We start from the raw sequence: 13312 nt of genomic DNA, 5'->3' as shown, positions 1-13312 counted from the left end.
TCAACTATGGCCTGTTCCAGCCAGCCACCTCGGGCCGGGACGCCAACTTCCTGGAGGAGGAGCGGCTGCTGCGGGAGTACCCCCAGTCCTTCGAGAAGGGGGTGCCCTACCTGGAGGTGAGACCCCCACAGCCTTCCCAGCCCCTTCGCAGATGCAAGCAGGCGTCTGCCCGCTCCCCGTTTTTTTCTCCCAGCCCAGCCCTCAGCACGGGAAAACCCTGTGGGCACTTCTGGATATAAAGGGTGCCCTAAGAATCCCGGGGCTTCCCTGGTGGCTCAGAGGGTAAAGAATCCGCCTGCAATGCAGGAGACACGGATTCCATCCCTGGGTCGGGAAGATCCCCTGGAGGAGGGAATGGCAATCCACTCCAGTGTTCTTGCCTGGAAAATCCCATGGACAGAGAAGCCTGGTGGGCTAGTCCATTGAGGTCGCAAAGAGTTGGACACGACTGAGTGACTGAACACTTTGACTTAACAATCAGAGAGGCCTAAGTTCACATTACCAGGGCGTTCTTGCCTCTGACCAGCAGGCAGAGTGGCCTTGGGTGAGTCATTTCCCTGCCCCAAGTTTCCTCTGGCCTACCAAAGTGGGAAATGACAGTGGTTATTCTAGAACATACCCCGCGGGGTCCAGACACCTTAGGGGTTGCAGTCCACAGGCCCGTAGTGGCCAGCAGCCCTCTGCCCACCCAGCCAAGACTCTGGGGCTATTTTTCGTCCTGACCCTGCACTGACTTCCCTGGCTCAGAAGAGGTCCAGACTCCTGACTCTGAGTCTTTTGTCTCTCCCGTCACCCGCACCGCACCCCCCCTCCATGGCCTCAGTTCCGATACAAGACCCGTGTTTACAAGCAGACCAACCTGGATGAGAAGCAGCTGGCCAAGTTGCACACGAAGGTGAGAGAACCCTGCTGGCACTTACGCCGCCACCCCCAACCTGGAGCCCCCTTCCCTAACTACTTTCTCTCCTAGCTCTTCCCGACGACCCTGCAAACCTTCTTTTCTTCTGCCAGCATCTCACACTTAACTTGGGATGCTGTGTCATATTTGGGACAACCCCAAATGCACCTGATGACTCCATCACAGCCTTTCATTAAAAAAAAAAAACAAAAAAACGTTTTATTTCGTACTGGAGTATAACTGATTAACAATGTTGTGATAGGTTCAGGTGGACAGGGAAAGGACTCAGCCGTACATATACGTGTATACATTCTCCCCCAAACTCCTCCCCCATCCAGGCTGGCACACAATGTTGAGCAGAGTTCCACGTGCTATACAGTACATCCTTGTTGGTTATCCATTTTAAACACAATAATGCGTACAGAACCTTCCCAAAGTCCTTAACTATCCCTTCCCACCTCTAGCATACATCAGAGCTTTTCTCATCTTCTCTCTTTGCACCTCTGCCCAGGCTCGTGCCATTTCCACCTGGCTCCCACTTTCTTCATCCTTGGATTCTCCCCTCTCATCTCCTGGGGCCCCTATATCCCATGCAGGAAAGCCCCCCTGCCCCCAGCCAACGTGGCCTGTGACTCTGGTATCTAGTGTCCCTCTATCTAGGGGCAGTTTCATAGACACCCTGCAGTTCACACAATTTCAGAGCCTAAATCTCTACCAGATCCAAGGATGCACTCCTCTGCAGCCATTTATCCTCCTGGTATCTTGCTCTCTCGGGCTTCCCTGGTGGCTCAGTGGTAAAGAATCCGCCTGACAATGCAGGGGGCACAGGTTTGATCCCCATATGGGAAAGATCCCCTGGAGGAGGAAATGGCATCCCATTCCAGAATTCTTGCCTGGAGAATCCCATGGACAGAGGAGCCTGGCGGGCTACTGTCCGTAGGGCCACAAAGAGTTGGACACGACTGAGCGACTTAGTTGTGTACTCACACACCTTGCCCTCCAGTCCTCAGGCTGTATCGCCTGCGTCTCTTCTGGTCCCCTGAAAGCTGGGAGGAAGTCAGGGGGCTGCTTCGGTCGGAAGTGAAATGAACGATCCTTGACACTTGGGAAGAAAGCTCGCTGGCTGCTTCTTACCCTCAGCCCCACCCCACCATGCACTTGTCTCTGTCCTCCCCCGAACAGTCTATCCATCCAGACCTGTACCATCTGCGGGAGCAGCCAGCCACATACGGCCACCGGGGTACCTGTGGTGTACCAGGTCCAAATTGAGCCTCACTATGAGCGTGAAATACACAATGGATCTTGACGACTCAGTACCCCTGAAAGTATCTCAGTAATAAATTTCATGTGGATTACCTGTTGAATCAGTAATATTGTGGATATATATGATAGACTAAAAACAGATAGGTCATCGAAGTGAATTTCAATATAATTGGAAGGTCTTCTTCCTTTAAAAAAAGTGGTGGCTACTAGGGACTTCTCGATGGCATGTGTGGCTTGCTGTGTGATTCCACTGGACAGCGCTGCTCCAAACCCAGCCTTGCCTCTTTCCTCCCTGACCGCCTGTCTTCTCTCTCTCTCATCTGCGACTCAGACGGGGTTGAAGAAGTTCCTGGAGTACGTGCAGCTCGGGACATCCGATAAGGTGGCACGGCTGCTGGACAAGGGGCTGGACCCCAATTATCATGACTCAGATTCAGGAGGTAGGGAGCGGGCGGCAGGGCGGGGTGCTTTGGGAGGGCTGGGGAGTCAGGGACGATGAGGCCCAGGGGCTGCACATGACCGGCCTTTCCCCCTGCCTCCCAGAGACCCCCCTGACGCTGGCTGCTCAGACCGAAGGCTCCGTAGAGGTGATTCGAACCCTATGCCTGGGCGGGGCGCACATTGACTTCCGGGCCCGGGATGGCATGACCGCGCTACACAAGGCCGCCTGTGCCCGCCACTGCCTCGCTCTGACGGTGAGGTTTCAGATCCTCCCAGGACCCTCCCCAGAGCCCAGAGACACCCCCGAGTGACTGCGTTCTTCACCCAGACTACGTCCGGCCAATCCCCCCGGCCCCTTTGTCCACCTCCCTCCTCCACAGTCACTCCTCTGACTGCACCCAAGACCCTCCTGGGACCTCTGGGAGCCCCCCTCCCCAGCTCAAGGCTTGTGATCAGCTATAACTGATGGTCATGTGGACCCTTGCCCTGCCCCCAGGTAGATCATGTTAACTTCCTGACACCCAGAACTTCTCCAGCCCCGCTGAGCCAGCAGTCCACACCTACCTCTGTCTCCCCGAGGTGTAGACTCTTCCTGGTGCCCTTTATTTTTTTTATTTTTTGGCTACACGGCACGGCATGTGGGATCTTAGTTCCCTGATCTTAGTTCCCTGATCCCATGCCCTGTGCACCAGACATGCAGGGTCTTAACCACCGGACCACCAGGGAAGTCCCCTGGTACCCTTTAAAATACAGAGTGAGTTTCCCACCGTGCCCCCAGACACCATTCCCCTATCTGCTCCCCCCAGACACTGGTCCTCTTGCTTCCCAACTCAACCCTTCCATTCACTTCTCAACCTACAGCTCACTCTCCCAGTACTCCACCTTCACTCACCTGAAATACAGCCCTCTACTCCAATTGTTGTTCAGTCACTCAGTCGTGTGTCACTCTTTGCGACCCCATGGACTGCAGCACACCAGGCCTCCCTGTCCATCATAAACTCCTGGAGTTTACTCAAACTCATGTCCATTGAGTTGGTGATGCCATCCAATCATCTCATCCTCTGTCGTCCCCTTCTCCTCCTGCCCTTAATCTTTCCCAGCATCAGAGTCTTATCCAATGAGTCGGCTCTTTGCATCAGGTGGCCAGAGTATTGGAGCTTCAGTTTCAGCATCAGTCCTTCCAATGAATATTCAGGATGGACTTCCTTTAGGATGGACTGGTTTGATCTCCTTACTGCCCAGTATAGTGCCTAAAATGCACCTTTACAAGCAGATGAAGCTCATAGACCCTCAGTATATATACATGGGGGCTTCCCAGGTAGCTCAGAGGTAAAGAATCCTCCTGCGATGTAGGAGACTTGGGTTCAATCCATGAGTTGGGAAGATCCCCTGGAGAAAGAAATGGCACCCACTCCAGTATTCCTGCCTGGAAAATGGATAGTGGAGCCTGGTGGACTGCAGTCCATAGGGTCCCAAAAGAGTCAGATACCACTGAACGACTGAGCACGCACATATACATTCATGGAGTCAGCTTGCCCGGTCTTATTTTAAAATGTTCTTTCTCTCCTCCTACCCAAGCGCACTTGATCCCTCTTCATCCATAGGTCAGGATAGAGCTCCCCTGAAGTTGTTGGTAAACACCATGGTTCATAGATGATTCAGCCTAACCAGCCTTCCCTTCCCTTATCCAATCCTTCCCTGAAGAACCCTGAAGGCAGTCAGACACCAGTTCCAAAGGTCTGCCTCACAGCCCTGGAATTGACAGACCCTCTTCATGCACCCTCCTCCCCCAAACCCCTTCTCCTACCTGCTTCCCAGGTGGCTCTAGTGGTAAAGAACCCTCCTGCAAAGGCAGGAGACATAAAAGATGTGGGTTTCATCCCTGGGCGGGGAAGGTTCCCCTGGAGAAAGAAATGGCAACCCACTCCAGCATCCTTGCCTGGAGAATCCCCATGGACAGAGGAGCCTAGTGGGCTACAGTCCATGGGGTCGCAAAGAGTCAGACAGGACTGAAGCGACTTTACACATACACACATACCCCCAAACCCCACTCCTGCTCACGCCCAATCCCTCCCTCCCAGGCCTGCGCTCGTGCAATCCAGCAGCCACTAGCGCCACGGGCGGGGGAGGGGGGGCTGTTTAGATTTAAATAGAAGAAAATGAACTAAAATTAAAACTTCCGATTCTCAGGCTTACTAGCCACCTTCCAGCGGCTCAGTAGCCCCCCACGCGGCTGCCATGTTGGATCGTGCGGTTGTAACTATTTCCATCACCGCAAATGTTGGAAATGTGCTGTTGGACTGCGCCACCGTGACTCTGTTCGCACGGCGCCGGCGCCGCCAACACTCCTCACACGCTCGAAGCTGCCAGTCTTCCAGGCCCAGATCCGTTCCTCGAGGGGGATCACTCCCTGCCCCCACCCCAGCCCCCGGCCCCAGTGAGGCTGAGCCAAGTCCGAGCTTGCCCCCTCTCAGACCATTTCCCTGCCTCTTCTTCGATCCCGGAGCTCACCACACCTCCCACTCAGCCAGGGGCCCTCCTGCATCCAGGCGCCCTTCTCTGATTGGTTCCCCACCACCAGCCTGTTGAGTAGGTGGGCACTAAGGCATTAAGCCTCTTCAGTGGCTCATGGCGCATGTCTCATGGGGGAAGGCTGGGCAGGATTTCACAGTGGGAGGGAGGGGGCCTCTGGAGGCATCGCCCCAGTCCCCCTGTTGTTCACAGGGATGAGAGAGGCTGACAGGGCAAGGGCCAGCCTCAAGGTCACTCAAGGGCATCGTGGCAGCATCAGCTCTGGCTCTGACCCTGTGTGAGGTTACCCAGGTCTCTTCGTCCAATTGGCCCTTGATAACCAGCCACTACTTGTGTGATTGTCATCTTTTTTTTTTTTTAACCTTTCCTAGGCGCTCCTGGATCTTGGGGGCTCCCCCAACTACAAGGACCGCCGAGGGCTGACTCCCCTGTTCCACACGGCTATGGTGGGGGGTGACCCCCGCTGTTGCGAGCTGCTCCTGTACAACAGGGCCCAGCTGGGCATAGCTGATGAGAACGGCTGGCAGGAGATTCACCAGGTGCTCCCGCCCGGCCTAGAGAGGTTTGGGGTGGCATGGGCGGCAGGTGGGCCCCGAGGGTGGGCAGGGATCGGGGACCCTAATCCAAGGGCCTAGGGATGCGGGTGCTGAGGTCCTCACAGGGGATGGAGGTGGGAGTAGCATGGTCCCCAAAGAGGAAGCATAGAGGTGTCACCACCAGGACTCTGAGGAGTTAGACTGGAGGCCTGGGCCTTGGAATGACTGGTGACGTTGACAGCATGGGTCCCTAAGCGAGAATGGGGCCTCAGAGGAGAAGGAAGGGGGAGTGGCGGATGCAGGGCTGCCTGGCCTCCAGGTGAAGGAGAGAGACAGATGCTGTGGCCAGGTGGGTCTGACCCGGGCTCTGGCCCCCGGTCCCCTCCAGGCCTGCCAGCGGGGACACTCTCAGCATCTGGAACATCTGCTCTTCTACGGAGCTGAGCCTGGAGCCCAGAACGCCTCGGGGAACACGGCCCTACACATCTGTGCCCTCTACAATAAGGTCTGCTCTCCTCCTGACTCCCGTCTCCCGGCCCCCCCGGTGCCCCCCGCCCCACTCTTCCACTGTTTCATTCATTCGTTTGTTCGTTCATTCATTTATTCAAGAGAGGTTTCCTGAGCTCCTCCCCTGGGTCAGGCTCAGAGTTGGGGGCTGAGGGGACAGTAGCAAGCAAGACAGACAACCTCCCATCACGGGACACACCCTGCCAGGGCGATCCCAAGTGTTCAGAGGGAGGTCACTGGGAATCCTGGTCTCCGTGGGGGCCCACATCTGGGCTTGGCCTTGGGGCTGGGTCGATGGAGGTGGCTCTCAGGAGGATGTGCCATCAGAGCTAAGATAAGCAACAGGTGGTCATATAGAAGAGGGCAGAAGGGGCATTGCCGGCAGAGGGCACCATCTGTGCCGAAAAATCCGGAGGGGAGAGGGTCAGGATTGTTACTGGAAATGCAGGAAACTACAAAGGTTCTATTTCTTTTCTTTAAAAGTTTGTTAAGGTATATTTATTCATTTATTTATTTGTTTTTGGCTGTGCTGGGTCTTCGTTGCTGCGCGCAGGACTTTAGTTGTGGAGAACAGGCTCTAGAGCACAGGCTCAGTAGTTTCGGCACACAGGCTTCATCGCTCCACAGCATGTGGGATCTTCCCGGACCAGGGATCGAACCCATGTCCACTGAATTGGCAGGCAGATTCTTAACGGCTAGACCACCGGGGAAGTCCTCCTTTTTAGAAAATTTTTTATTTTATGTTGGAGTATCCTGATTTACAGTATTGTGTTAGTTTCAGGTATACGGCAGTGATTCAATTATATGTAGACATATATCCCTTCTTTCTCAGGTCTTCTCCCACATAGGTTATTGCAGTCCTTGAGTAGAGTCCCCTGTGCTATACAGTGGGTCCTTGTTGGTTATCTATTTTACATATAGTGTGTATATGTTGGGCTTCCCAGGTAGCACTAGTAGTAAAGAACCCACCCGCCAATGCAGGAGAAATAAGAGATGCAGGTACAATCCCTGGGTCGGGAAGATCCCCTGGAGGAGGGCATGGCAGCCCACTCCAGTATTCTTGCCAGGAAAATCCCACGGACAGAGGAGCCTGGCGGGCTACAGTCCGTGGGGTAGCAAAGAGTCAGACACAGCTGAAGGGACTTCACATGCATGCACACCTGCAGTGTGTACATGTTAATCCCCAAGGGTCCTATTTCTAATGGGTGTCCGTTCAGCTGCCAGTGGGGCACCTACTGCAGGGGACAAGGGACAGCCCCCGAGGGGACAAGAGTGTGTTGCACGTTGTAGCAATTCAGGGCGGGGTGGACGGTCCCCAGCTCAAGAGCTCTGAATGGAGGTGAGCAGTGAAGAGCTGCATACCCGCTGCAGCTGTGCTGTCGTGGCTGGTTGGGTTGATAAAAGCTGGGGCTTTAAGCCTCATGACCCCAGCTGGTTTGTCTCCAGTGCACTGGGGGATCCTGGGCAGATCAGCCCAGGCCCCGAAGCCCCAGTCTCAACACCTGCTTCCTAAGGCTCTCTGCCCTTGGAGGGTCTCCCTGCCCTTGGACGGTTGCCTCAGGGTCTTAGGACGCCAGGGCCTGGCATGCTGCGGCTGATCCATCAGCCTCTTTCCCCCTCCTCCAGGAAGTCTCCCAGAACAGCCCCAGCCCCTTCTCTCTCACCAGAACGTGCAGTGCCAGGATGTGGCAGGTAGCCACGTGCCGCCTTGTGGCAGCGAGCAGTCTGCTCGCTCGGTGCCTGCCGAGCAGGGAGAACACAGTGTTTGTCAAATTGCCTGTACTTCCCCTCCCCGGTGCGTCTGTCTCTCCTGCTCCCAATGCGGGCCTCATTCCGGATTTTCTGACCCCACAGCTAGTGCGCAGGCCAGGGCACCCTGAGTCAGTCCCCTCCCCTCTCTGAGGTTCCATCCGGCTCCCTGAAGTCAGGGTAACAGCAGCTGATTGAAGGGGATGAAAGATCATGCGTGATAAGTGCTCATCCCTAGGAGGCAGCTATGCTAATAATAATGATTATTATCATTATCATTACTGTTATCAGTCAGGATCTGGTCAGGAGACAGAAACCATACTGGCAATTTGAAAGGGAAAATGTAGTGTATAGATAGAAAGAGGGTGGGGGGGTGGATTCTCAGGTGGCGCTAGTGGTAAAGAATCCACCTGCCAAGCAGGAGATGCAGGTTCAATCCCTGGGTCAGGAAGATCCCCTGGAGGAGGGAATGGCAACCTGCTCCAGTATTCTTGCCTGGAGAATCCCATGGACAGAGGACCCTAGTGGGCTACAGTCCATAGGGTCATATAGAGAGGGAACAATTACTCCGAGTGGGTCAGATGACTCAGCCATTTCCCTTGCCTTGAGCTTCTACTTTCTCATCTGTAAAATGTATCAGTAACCTCTGCCTCGCAAAGGATCAAGGGTATGAATGTTTGGCTTGCTCTCAGCGTGGCGCTTAGCAAATAGATGCTTGACAGACACAAGTTCTTCTCCGACTTTCTCTCCCCTCCTCTTCCCTCCCAGACTTTAAGCTTCCCAAGGCCCAGAGCTGGGTCTGAAAGATTTCCTCACTCTCTGCCCCTCGGGTCTTCTGGCCAGCCCATCTAGCCTCTGGTGGTGAGGGTCAGGGCCATGTCCGGGTTGTGAGCTCCTCAGGGGTGGGGCTTACGTCTGATCAAGCGCTCTGTCCCAAGGCCGTGGCGTATAGTAGGCTTAGAGGCATCTTTTTTTTTTTTTTTTTTAATTTTATTTTTAAACTTTACAATATTGTATTAGTTTTGCCAAATAAAGGCATCTTTTTTGAATGAGTGAGAATGAATGAATGAATGATGGATCAGATACCTTGAATTCCCTGCCAAGACCATGCACAGCATCCAGGTCAGAACACTCAACAGGTATTTGCTTCGAGATAGATTGAATGACTCCAGGAATGAATGAATGATTTGAATGAATGACTTTTGCATGACTCAACTCCACATCCTCATCCTTTCCGGGCCCATTTCCTGAGCACCTACTGTGTGCCGGGACGTGAGATGAATCAGACACAGCATGGCGGCCGTCCTCGGGCAGGCAGGGTGGGGGGAGTTCACAGTCTGGCAAAGAGGCAGATGTGTAAACAGATAATTACAATTCAGTGGGATGAGTGCTACTGCCCCAGTACATACTGGGTGCTCAGGGGTGGAGTGAACTGCTGGTTGAGATGAAAGAGATGCTCTTGGGCCTGTGCTAGGCAAGGTGACGGTGGGGGCAGGCAGATATGCAAGAACACACACGGCACCAATTTATCGTCGAGTCGGGGAGACAGCTGTGCACACAGGGACACACACTCACACTCACAAACACGCCCAGAAAACAAACCGGGCTAACTTTGCTGTCCAGTCGGGGAGCCATCAGACTTGGGCGATCAGAGTGCTTTCACAGTAGACAGATGAGCGCTAGGATCAGAAAGCCTGGTTTGAGTCCCAGCTGCCCCACTGACTGGCTGTGTGACCTTGCCCTCTCTGAGCCTGTCCTGTAGGATGGACCCATACAAGCATCGTTGATGGGTCTGTCACATGAAGAGGGTGGACCGAGGAAGTGTCTGGTGAATGCTGGTTAGACTGGGCATCTGGGGGATTTGGAGTGGAGTTGAGCTGGAGGCCAGGTTTGGTTCGCCCAAGCCAAGACAGAGGAGGAGGACTCCCCTCATCCAGCAACCGTTTATTGAACAGTTCTATGGGCCAGGCACCATGCCAGGCCGTGGGTGCCACAGACAAAACCTTGCCTCTCCAAAATAGACAATGGAGTGGGGGAGAGATGCTGGAGATGAATAAAATCGAAATGTAATTTCAGGGAGGCAGTATTATAAGGAAAACGAGTTAATTGTAACTTAGAAGAATGTCCGGCACACAGCAGATATCATATAAATTAAAATAAAGCCAGGAACAGGTCAAGGGTTTATTTTTGACAGGGTCATCAGAGGGGCCTTTTCTGAAGAATTGGCCTCTGTGCAGAAATGTGCATCAAGTGAGAAAGTGAGCTGTGTGGAGAGCTAGGGGCAGAGACTCCCAAGTCGAGGAAGCAGCAGGTGCAAAGGCCCTGGGGCAGGAGCATGCCTGCCAGAGAAGGGAGGCCAGTGTGTCTGCGGAGTGGGGAGCGAGGAAAGGTGGTATAGCAGATGCGGTCGATGAGGCTGGGGCTGGGGGTGGCAGGGCAGGCAGATCAGCGGGGGTGCCTCCCAGGCCAGGGCAAGGACGTTGGGTCTGTTGTGACTGACACTGGCAAGGAATTGATCTGGTCTTGGATGGCATTGTCTCCCACCCCCCTGACCATCCAGCCCTGGCCCCCACTGCCTCCTGCCTCTTTCCTTCCAGGTCTAGCAGAGTGTTTGAGTAAGGGCTCAGGAGTCAGACACACCTGGGTTCGAATCCAAGGGCTGATCGTCACCGGCTCCCTTTGAAGCCTTAGTTTCTTCATCTGTAAAACGGGGACAGTCACTTCCATCTCACAGAATTGTCAGGCTAGTCAGTGGCTACTGCCTCTAAGGTGCTCTGATACGCAACACATTAAGTCCCCCACCCTAAGAGGCCTGACTCGGTGGCTCTCAAGTCGGATGCTCCTGCACGCTAGGGGACATTTGGCAGTGTCTGTGGACGTTCTCTGCTGCCACCACTGAGGAGGGAGTGCTACTGGCATCTCGTGGCAGAGACCAGAGAATGATGCTCAATGCAATGCACAGGATGGCCCTGCTACAGAGACTTGTCTAGACCCTGAGCGTCAGTCGTGCTAATGATGAAAACCCCTGATTGGGAGGTTGGGGCGAGCAGGTGCAAGCTATTATATATGGAATGGATAAACAACAAAGCCCTGCTGTAGAGCTCAGGCAGCAATCTCCTATGATAAACCGTTAACCGGGCTTCCCAGGCAGTGCTAGTGGTAGAGAACCTGCCTGCCAGTGCAGGAGACAGAAGACACAGTGGGTTCAATCCCTGGGTTGGGAAGATCCCCTGAAGGAGGGCATGGCAACCCACTCCAGTATTCTTGCCTGGAGAATCTCCATGGACAGAGGAGCCTGGCAGGCTACAGTCCATGGAGTCGCAAAGAGTCAGACATGACTGAAGTGACTTGGCATGCACGCAGGCAAACCATAATGGAAAAGAATAATTTCAAAAAATAATATAAATATGTGTGTATGTGTATATAACAGATTCACTTTGCTCTACAGCAGTAATTAACACAACATTGTAAATCAACTGTACTTCAGTAAAATAGTAATAATAATAATAAGAAAACCCTGGTTAAGTTAGTAGCCATCCAATACACTATAACCCAAGTCACGTGTAATTTTAAATATCCCAGGAGACACTTTTTTAAAAAAGAAAAAAAAACAGGTGACACTAATTTTAGTAGCATATTTTGTTTCAAAAATACTATCCTTTCAAGTAATCAGTATAAAAACTATTGTGCTGTGCTCAAGTGTTGGTCACTCAGTCATGTCCGACCTTTTGTGACCCCATGGACTGTAGCCCACTAGGCTCCTCCATCCATGGGACTCTCTAGGCAAGAGTACTGGAGCGGGTTGCCATTTCCTCCTCCCGGGGATCTTCCCAACCCAGGGATCCAACGCACATCTCCTGCGTCTCCTGCATTGGCGGGTGGATTCTTTACCGCTGTGCCACCTGAGAAGCCCCCATAAAAACTACTAGAGAGATTTAAACTACACTTTTCGAGTCCTTGAAATCCGGTGTGCACTGTGCCTCTGTGTGGACCGGCCACGTTTAAAGGGCGAGTGGCTACTGTCCGGAGCAGGGCGGGTTCCCACCAGGTGGTTCCAAAGGCTCAGCGCAGTGTCTGTGTCCGCTCGGGGTGACAGTAACTCTTTTTCTCTTGCCTTTCACCTCGTGCCACTGACCACCAGGAGACGTGTGCTAGGATCCTTCTCTATCGAGGGGCCAACAAGGATGTCAAGAATAACAGTGGACAGACCCCCTTCCAGGTCTGTTGGGGCGGGTTGGGGGAGGCGTGAAGAACTCAGAGGGGCTAAAGTTTGGGGGGCTGGGAGGGAGGCAGGCGGTCTGGGAGAAGAGAGAGGCTGGACTTGCTGGGGTGAAGGTTGGGGGGCAGGGCAGCTGGCTGGAGACCTGACAGTGTTTCCTGTTTGCTTTTCCCCTCTCTCTCCTACCTGGGCCCCCCTTACCCCCTCACGCTAGGTGGCAGTGATCGCTGGGAATTTTGAACTCGGGGAGCTGATCCGAAACCATCGAGAACAGGACGTGGGTGAGCGAGCTAAGGGGAGAAGTCGGGGTCCTGGGGGGGATGCGTGGTGGGACTGGGGAGTCAGCAGACCTGATCTGGGGGCCAGGATGGGACCAAATAAACCTCAGAGGACTGCAAATACCTGGGCAGCGGGAGGGCCAGGCTCCAGGCGCCCCGCTCTTTCTCATCCGTTTCTCCCCTGGTGCCTTCCCCACCCAACCGTCTCTTGCCTCCTGTGTGTCTCCCCCTCTGCCCGCCCCCGGCCTCCGTGCCCCCCCTCAGTGCCCTTCCAGGAGTCCCCTAAATATGCAGCCCGGCGACGGGGACCCCCGGGCACAGGGCTGACGGTGCCCCCCGCACTGCTGCGGGCCAACAGTGATACCAGCATGGCCCTGCCCGACTGGATGGTGTTCGCCGCCCCAGGGACCTCATCTGCGGGGCCCCGGCCCCACCGCAGGGCCCCAGGGCCAGGCACAGCCCGCCGCCCCCAGCGCCAAGCTCAGCAGCGGGACCCTGCGAAGTGCCAGCAGCCCCCGGGGCGCCCGGGCCCGCTCCCCATCCCGCGGGAGGCACCCTGAGGAGGCCAAGCGCCAGCCCCGTGGACGGCCCAGGTAGGGGAGGGCTCAGCCCTGGTCCTGCAGACCCCCCTCCCACCCAAATCCCCTCCTGGGAGCCACGGCTGCCCATCCCCCCAACCAGGCCAGCCCAGCTGCCCACCTCCTGTCCCAGGGACAGCTGCCCCCTTACCCCGCTACATCCAACTCGCTGGTCCCCACCTCGGACCGCCAAGTCTCCCTCCTGACCCCAAGGCAGTGAGGGCTTCATGAACCAGTCCAAGTTTAGCTCAGCAGCCGCTCCGCAGTCCGGCCGGGGGTGGGGAGGGGGCCCAAGAGAAAGGTTGGTTCCA

General features: G+C 54.8%; 1 protein-coding gene across 1 annotated transcript in view; it reads left to right on the top strand.

The window, feature by feature from the left end:
• The window catches only part of SHANK1 (SH3 and multiple ankyrin repeat domains 1), a 46586-nt gene that overhangs the window by 734 nt on the left and 32540 nt on the right, over window positions 1-13312 (top strand). The window contains 10 exon segments of the mRNA XM_010849732.1: window positions 1-116; window positions 824-895; window positions 2493-2601; window positions 2705-2856; window positions 5506-5673; window positions 6059-6175; window positions 12068-12145; window positions 12360-12426; window positions 12688-12844; window positions 12846-13016. Coding sequence (XP_010848034.1) covers window positions 1-116; window positions 824-895; window positions 2493-2601; window positions 2705-2856; window positions 5506-5673; window positions 6059-6175; window positions 12068-12145; window positions 12360-12426; window positions 12688-12844; window positions 12846-13016 — 1207 coding nt within the window.

Source organism: Bison bison, unplaced genomic scaffold (assembly GCF_000754665.1).
Source record: "Bison bison bison isolate TAMUID 2011002044 unplaced genomic scaffold, Bison_UMD1.0 scf7180017864285, whole genome shotgun sequence".
Lineage (NCBI taxonomy): Eukaryota > Metazoa > Chordata > Mammalia > Artiodactyla > Bovidae > Bison > Bison bison.
This window is presented reverse-complemented; position numbering and strand designations above follow the sequence as displayed.